This window comes from Cygnus atratus, chromosome 2, assembly GCF_013377495.2.
Source record: "Cygnus atratus isolate AKBS03 ecotype Queensland, Australia chromosome 2, CAtr_DNAZoo_HiC_assembly, whole genome shotgun sequence".
In the NCBI taxonomy this organism is placed as follows: domain Eukaryota; kingdom Metazoa; phylum Chordata; class Aves; order Anseriformes; family Anatidae; genus Cygnus; species Cygnus atratus.
The window spans coordinates 68,014,309-68,022,592 of NC_066363.1; the positions used below are offsets into that span (position 1 = coordinate 68,014,309).

The window sequence follows — 8,284 nt, forward strand, 5'->3', positions numbered from 1 at the left end:
TGAAAATCAACAGAGGTTGGGAAAACAAGGCTCATAGTTTAAATGTCTTGCCTGAGAGAAGTACTGTTTTGTGGATTAGGTACAGGCTTGGCAGTCATATCCTAGTTGCCATGATCACAATTCAGTTTAATGGTTTGACACATCATCTTACCTGATTTTCAGAGAATGGAAACTTTGGTTCAATTGAACACAGCTGATCATAATATCTACAAAAAAAGGAAGAGATCCATGAGCTAAATCAAATTAAGAGTTTTGTTTCTTACACTGGCAAGTAAAGAAGAGGGTACAACAACCTCCCCACCACCACCCAATTAATTATGGGGTTCACTCATAGCTATGAAGGATCTGCAGGACAGACAGAAATCCTGTCTAGAGGGATCTTTTCAGCGGATGAAAAAGTTCAAAGGGAATGACAATGTGGGAACCCTGTCACAATCCAAAGTAGAAGAAGAGTATAACGGAATAAGCTGTCACCTTCTAACAAACAATAGATAAGAAAAATGTTATGGAAAGGAGTCCCTGCATACCTAAACATAGAGGAGTACATCATCTTTGGAGCATGACTTAATGTCTAAAGTACATTTAACAGGCTACTCTATGGTCCCTTGATCTGAATATTATAATCTAGTCTCCTACAATTTGACACCTGTTTAAAGTTCAATGTATTTGAAATAGATGATATTTGCCTTGCAACATATCAATTGAAGAGCTTAATCCTTGATAAAATTTTTCGAGTTCCAAGTTTAGTTTGCATTACAGCATATTATAGCAGTCACTGAATTAAAACCAGAAGTTTCCCTGCATCAGTATTTTGTCTACTGGGTGAAAGATGTTTAGGTAAGTGTCAGAAAAAGAGAGCAAGTACAGCACAGTCCCCCACACAATCTATCCAAGCAATAATTAGCAGTTCAAAGTTCTCCCACATTATGCACTAGACCTACACCACTTATTAAACATGATAGGCTACATGCAGAACAGACACCCACTAAACTGCCAAATGAAAACACTTAACATATGAAGCCTGTTTCCTATATGCCTCCTGCAACAACTGCCATACATAATGTCGGCTGTATGCCCATTGGTCAAGTTCTGTTTCTTTAAAAAAGATTTTATATTCCCAATATCCAAGACACCTAGTAGCAGCAAGTTTCACAACCTGTGAAACAGTTAACATTGTTCCTGTTTCCTCAGATTACTTTATTAAATATTAGCCACTGTTGACAAACATGAAGCAGATGTACAAGGTCTATGTCCCACATGCAAGGAACATTCGTTTAAAAATTCAGGAAGCATTTTTAATACACAATAAAAATAGTGTTAGCATTTTCTTCAGTAAATTACATCTGAAGATGTACATGTTTATGGCTTCAGATGAGGCACTGCAATTTAAGGCTTTTTAAAGACACTTAACATGGATTTTAAAGCTTGTGGCAATTTTTCTATTGTCTACACAAATCTATAAAACTGTATTCTACCTTACCACACTGCAGCAATGAGATTGCTACTACAAGGGCAGCCATTATGAAGTAAGACTTCAAATATGCCTCACTGAGACACGTACTCCTACTCTATAAATCAAAGTTGTTTTCCCAAAAGAACTAAAATAGTAGCAGGAAGTCTGATAAATTTATACTATGTGACCAAGTTAAAGGTAAGAACTAAGGTAATTACTTATGAAGTTAGCACATGAAAGGTACTGTTTTCAAAAACATCTGCTTATTTTCATAAAAAGATTTTTATTTTTGTCTGTTTTCTTCATCTTTCATTAGATGGTCATACTTTGAAAGCACATTTAACTACTGCTTCATTTTGAATACTAACAAGTACAATTTTCTTTAAGTGACCTTACACCCCAGGCCTGATATACAAAAGTCATACAAAACTGCCTCCCTTTTGTAGGTCAAGTTCAATTTTGCATTGTTACGCTCTCATCAGTTTAAGTTTGGTCTGATTTGTCACACAACCCCTCCACACACACACAGTTCCTAATAAATTTCACTGATACAAACTAACACAAACAGTACAAACAATCACTTCAATAAATACCAGCACAGAATACCACTTCAACTGATGTACTTGAACACCTTCTTCATTGTCTGCTGTCTAGACAGGCTTTTCCATTTAGTATTACACAGAAAATGGGACTTCCTATTTAATCTCCTCCTGTTACCCAATTTAATTTGCCAACCAGAAGACACCAACAAAGCCAAGCTGTCCTTCCACATTCCACAATTACTCTGTCCCCAACTGCCATTAGGGCAACATCAAGACGCAAAGCTTGCTAAATGGCCTTGGGAAGTTAGCATGTTGCCAACAGACTATGCTTTGTATGGCGGCAGGACCCCAAAGAAAATAAACAGGTATATGTTCCTACCAATGCACACTGCCCCATTTACTACCTATGAATGCCAACAACATGGAGATTTTTGTTTACAAAGAACACAGAACTTCCTAAATTACAATTTTATTATTTCAAGTATACAATGTTGTTTCTTTATACTAAAGAACCTGAAATTCCATTCAAGACTAAGATTTCTTTAAAATTCTTCAGACCAAAAAAATCAATTAAAGTCATTCACTGTCCTTTAGCAGTAAGTAAATGTTAATATAATGGTAAACTCAGATATTAACGATAAAAACAAAGCTAGCAAAGACAAAAATATTAAAGGAAAGGCCACATCTGCTGCATGAGTCAGTAACAAAGGTGTTACTTAAAATTTACAGTAATTTCGAAGTATCAAGACACAAAGAACAGAAGTTGCTGCACAATACAACAAGCATTGTGTGTTTGGCTCTGCTAACGTGGTGAACTACAGAAAGTCACACAAACATATCAACTGCCTGAGTTCCAACTACAGCAACAAAAAGGAGAACAGATGTCAGCAACACAGATCTGGTTCTTTAACTAAGAACTCTTTCACTAAAACAGGCATTACATGCTCCCAAATGCTGACAAAAATGAGTTACAGCAGCCAAATGAGTTGGAAGTCAAGATCTAAACTAGAATTTCGTTGAAGTATATGCTTCATGCATTAAGAGCCTGAAATCCTCTTCCTCCTTTGAAGAATCACAAAAAAAAAAAACCTTCAAAAGAAGATAAAAGAGACCAAGATCTGTCTTCACTCTCCTAGATAAGAACTGAAGTCCTGAACTTGTAGCTGGGAACCAGAGCTGCGAATTTCAGTCCCCAGAGAATTTGACCACTCAAAATAAAGCCACACACTTCTTATTAGACCAATTAAACTCATACCACCACAGCACCACTCCAGAAGAGGGAAATGGAGTCCTGGTTATTTTCAGTATTGGGGGAGGAAGCAAGAAATCCCTTGAAGCTATAATTAGGCTAAGGAAAAAAAAAAACACTAAATCAAATTTAGTATGACAGAATTTAAGGAGAAACGCGTACCAAGCTTACCTAGTCACCTTCAGAGCAGCCAAATTCTCACAAAACAAAGAAAGCTTGGAAGCGAGCAGGGTTTTTTTCCCGAATTACATTTTCCCCCTTCTGTCAGGGTATCTCAAGTACTTCTCCAAGAAGCATTTGCACTGATCAGCCAAACAACAGCCTGTCTCACACATTCGAAGTTTTACTGCTCGGTGTTTGCCCAGATAGTGGAGCTGCAACTGAGTACTTTTCTTCCCTAAAAGTTCTGCAGTAACTACTCATCAAAGCAAGACTTCTGAAAGACTGCAAAACAGTGGGCATCCCTAGACTAATTAGCAGAAGATTAAGCCCTCTTTTCTTAACAGTTGTCTACTGTGCTCCACTAGGTATTATGGTCTATAAAAAGCCACAAAGTAGTAAATGTACGCAAAGAGTATTCACATTTTAAATCAACTCTTCCAACCTTACTTCACTAACAAACCAGATTTAAATATACCAAGTGTAAAAATCCAACTTAAACGCAAATCTTGCTAAAGTTGTTAGCGAAACACAAGACTTAGTACAACCCAAATAGCAATAGGAAAATACTGAAAGTTGGAAAGGGAAATGAATTTTCAGAGGAACCACAAGGCAATCTGAAGCTTGTGCTACTGCAGTCACAAGCTCAGCTGGATGCTTCTATTCAAACTTGTCAGCAGGTGCCCTCACTTTACAGAACATGAACAGAAAACGTAATCAGAGTATTTTTACAGAATAAGAATTTATTTTCCAACAACTGTAATTAATATAAACAGTCGGACAGGGACAAACCATAACTTTTCATTAGAGAGAAATGAAAACCTATCTGATAGTTTTCTCCCTCACTTAAGTACATTTTATGCCTATTCTATTGTTCCCATGAATGAGACTGAAGTAAAAAAATATGTTTAACTGTAAAATGAGAATTAATGACTAAGTTCAGACCACTGTATCTCACTTCCACTGTAGAGGGAACAATCTCAAACCACATCACTTTAAATGCAGGTGTTTTATGCTTTCCGTGTGAAGCAGCAGCCATGGCCTTTCCCACCTGTGGCACCAGCGAGAGGCCACATTCAACTTCTGACTACTGCCAACAGCACCTGGGCAAGTCGAAGCCACCTGCAGAGAGTACAGGTCTCTGCATATGGAACTGACTTGAAAAGTGGTTACTTACACCATTGCAAGCAGTTTCCCTTCATTATTTAGAGAGAAAACCTACAGTGAAGTTGCATACTATGACCTGAATTAATTTAATGACCTACTGACACCAAAAGAGGGAGGTCCCACTCAGCCCTGTGACTTTCAGCCACACTCCTTCGACCCTCTTTTCCTCCTGCTCTGATGTTGATCTGACCTCACACTGAACTCACTGACATTAGAAAGCCACATACATCTTTTGGTTTCCAGAAATGGACTAAGAGGACCAGAACTGAAGAGATTGGGCAGAACTTTCTCCTTTCAGCTGTATAAAGTTGTTATTGTGAGATCATATGAATTAGGTGGGCCAAACAAGGATTTCTGCTAGAAGCTAATCATAAACCTGACTGGCATCATCAGGAAAGGGAGCTCAATTCCAGCATTCAAGAGAAGATAAAATTAAGCGTTCCAACTTGGCTGGCTGAATCAATCTTTCAGCTCATAGATTCTCATTATTTCCCTGACCTTCAAAAGGCATACACAGTAATACCTTCAAAAGCACGCACAGTAATAAACTGGAATAGAACAGGAAACTACAGAGATACTGTAAAACATGATCAGCACGGTCACAGCTTTTATAGTCCAAACACCCAGTGAGGGCTTGATAAGCCCTCAAAAAAATAAAAAGGAGTAATGTGTATTACAAGTCTTTTCTTCAGCGTCACTGATTTCTTTTCCATTCCTCCTAACTTTAAAATAATTATTAATCAAATTCTAGTGGCAAACATCAAACGTGTTTGTACTTGTTCGTGATAATGTTACAGAAGTGTGTCAAGTTTATGGTTGGCATTTCTCTCCACCCTAAGAAACCCATCTACTTTTATTTTTCTGAAAAAAAAAAAAACCTTAATGCCACCATGTAAAAACTCTTATTTTGGTACTGCAAATCTTTGATTCCAACTTTGCAAAGTGAAGTCTGTACTGGTGGTTCATTCACTAGGTTAATCACAGTGATTTGAGCTATGACGGGCTTGAAATGTTTCCCGCACAGAGAAAAAGAACAGGATTAACACAGTAAATCAAGACTACAAATCGTTAATGTTCCAGAGACGGGAAAGAAGGAATAGTTTTGTAGATAACGGGGCAGTTAGTCCCACAGCAGCAGCCTTGGCACAGTTCAACAAGCAGAAGGCTCAGCCTCACCTTCTGCTCACCTAACCTCTGGCAGTCCCTGCAGGAGGGAGGCACCACCCAGCCTCCCTTCACCACGCAAAGTTTAGCGGAAAATACCAACGTGACCATGCAAAAACATCACACTGCCGGTGCACAGTGTCACGGTGCAAAGAAGGCGTGACGGCAGGGGAGGCTGAAAGAAGAGCGGCCAGCCCCTTGACTTCTACATAGAACCAAGGGTCACCGGTACGCTGGAAGCACTCGAAAGGGGAAGTCGGTGTGGCAGCCTTCTCTTCCTCCTCCTCCTCCCCCCCCACCCCTCCCACTCTCCCAGTCGGGCCCCGAGGCCCGCGGGCGGCCTCGCCGAGGCGGGTCGTGCCGTGCCGTACCTGAGGAGGGTGTCGAGGCAGGCATCGTGCTTGTCGAGCGGGCGGCCCAGCGCGCTCTTGCGGAGCTTACTGAGCTCCTCGGCGGCACGGCAGTGCTCGGCCTGGGCGTCGCCGCCCGGGTAGCTCTGCTGGATGAACTTGCACAGCGGCTTGGCCAAGTCCACCTCCGAGGCCTTCTTCAGCTGCACCGAGATGAAGTTCGTCATGGCCGGGTGGCTCGGGGAGGCGGGGGGGGGAAGCTGAGGGGAGGGGAGCGGAGCGCGGCCCAAGGCGGCTCCTGCTGCTGCTGCTGCGCCGTCCCGCACTTCCGGGGCCGCCGCGCGCGCTCCCGACGCAGCGTGGGCACGCACGCACGTACGCAGCCCTTTTCCCTCCCCCCCTTCCCCCGCGTATCTTCCCCACCCCCGCGGTATCAGCCGCCGCCGCGATGAGGGGAGGGATAGGGTTCTGCGTACAACTCGCGCTGAAAACTGTCTTTTTAAATAAATTAGCACATTAGTTCTCTGTAGGGAGTGCTGGAATCGCTCCAAAAGGGTCGTGAGATCACTCATTAAAAAAAAAATAATTCATCAAAGGGCGCTGGAAGCACTTGTCAAAAGGGTGGTGGAGGTGGGGAAGGGACGGGAGCACCTCTGCTGTGAGGGGAGGCTGAGAGAAGGGGCTGCTCTGTCTGGGGGAAAGAAGGCTCAGGGGGCTCTCATACATGTCTATAAATACCTCCAAGGGGATCTCATCAATATCTGTAAATACTTGAAAGGAGGGTGCAAAGAGGATGGAGCCAGGCTCTTGTCAGTGGTGCCCAGTGCCAGGAGAAGAGGCAATGGGCACAAACTGGAACAAAGGAGGTTCCTCTGAACATCAGGAAACACTTCTTCACTGTGCAGGTGACAGAGCATTGGCACAGGCTGCCCAGAGAGGTTATGGAGCCTCTTCCTTGAAGATCTTCAAAAGCCTCTTGGACATGGTCCTGGGCAAGCAGCTCCAGGTGTTCCTGCTTGAGCAGGGAGCTTGGACCGGGTGGCCTCCAGAAGCCCCTTCCCACCTCAAACTGTCAGCAGTTCCGTGAAATCTCTCTCCTGGTGCTAAAGGGCATTTTCACATGTCTCCGTGGCTGAGGATATGTCATGCACATTGTGCTCGCTTTCTGCTGAATCAGCCCTGTGTGGCTCAAATACGCAAAGCAGGCAGACCATGAGGCTTGCTCGAATGACGGCTGAAAAGGAATGTTTGATCTTTTTTCTTGTTCCCCATTTCTTGTTTCAGACAGCTAACGTTGTGAGTCTGCTATTTTCTTACTGCTTAAGCCATGAGTGATGATACCATAAAAGGGAGTGATAAAAGTATTTTTTAAATGGGGTTAAAGGTTTTGCTCTGCATCTCACATTTTACTACAAACTGATCACGAGTTCTGCTATAAAGTCAGTGATTGTTTCCTATTTGGAGATGAACTAGGCAAAGGAAGGCAACCTCCTTTGTTATCTGATGAATGTCAGAGGAAGAGGGTAGAGCCTGGGAAGTATGCCCTAGCTGCTGCTGTTGCCACTGGGACGGGCAGCTCCTCCAGCATTAGCAGCTGCTGTACGCAATCCAGAGCTGCAGGTCACTGACACAGGGAAGGAGGAGATGGAGTTATCTTCCTGCTGCTGCTTGCATGGGCCCAAGTGGTGAGCCAGGTATTTACAACCTTGCCACCTTGCTTCTGCTGCAAACCTTTACTGCATTCACCAAAAAAAAAATCAGTATGTATGTTAACATATGTTATATGTGGTGTATATTTATATATATATGTGTTGGTGCCCCACACAGAGTAAACGCCTCAATCAATTTCTCATAGCTGAATCCAAAACACATAGTAGTAAACTTGATTTTACATTAAAAAAAAAAAAAAAAAGGAATGTTATCATACAATGAATACAGAAAGTAAACTGTCCCACCTTAGTCATATCTTGGTATGTGACTTCCTCACTGCTTTTTTTCCCCCAGGTTTTATTGCCCTGCATGCACTTCTAAGCATTTAATCTCTGAGCCTGTGTCAGACTTGCCCTGGCAGCATTTTCCAGTCCCAGAGAACACCTCCACCCTCACAAGCTCAGATCCTGATCAGCCTCAAGATAGAGTCAGACGGGCTGTTGCCTCCCTGTTTCCAGCATCAACACCTTATCAACACCTTATGGGATAT

General features: G+C 42.4%; 1 protein-coding gene across 2 annotated transcripts in view; it reads right to left on the minus strand.

The window, feature by feature from the left end:
* PDCD6IP (programmed cell death 6 interacting protein) overlaps positions 1-6,469 on the minus strand; it is a 29,510-nt gene extending 23,041 nt beyond the window's left edge. The window contains exons 1-2 of one of the 2 annotated variants that reach the window (XM_035560255.2): positions 6,106-6,469; positions 152-206 (exon numbers count right to left, since the gene is read on the minus strand). In XM_035560255.2, the coding sequence (XP_035416148.1) occupies positions 152-206; positions 6,106-6,311 (261 nt within the window). In that variant the 5' untranslated portion in view covers positions 6,312-6,469. The remainder of the gene's footprint in view (positions 1-151; positions 207-6,105) is intronic. The other variant, XM_050708881.1, reaches the window with a different exon arrangement.
* Between the last annotated feature and the right edge of the window lie 1,815 nt (positions 6,470-8,284).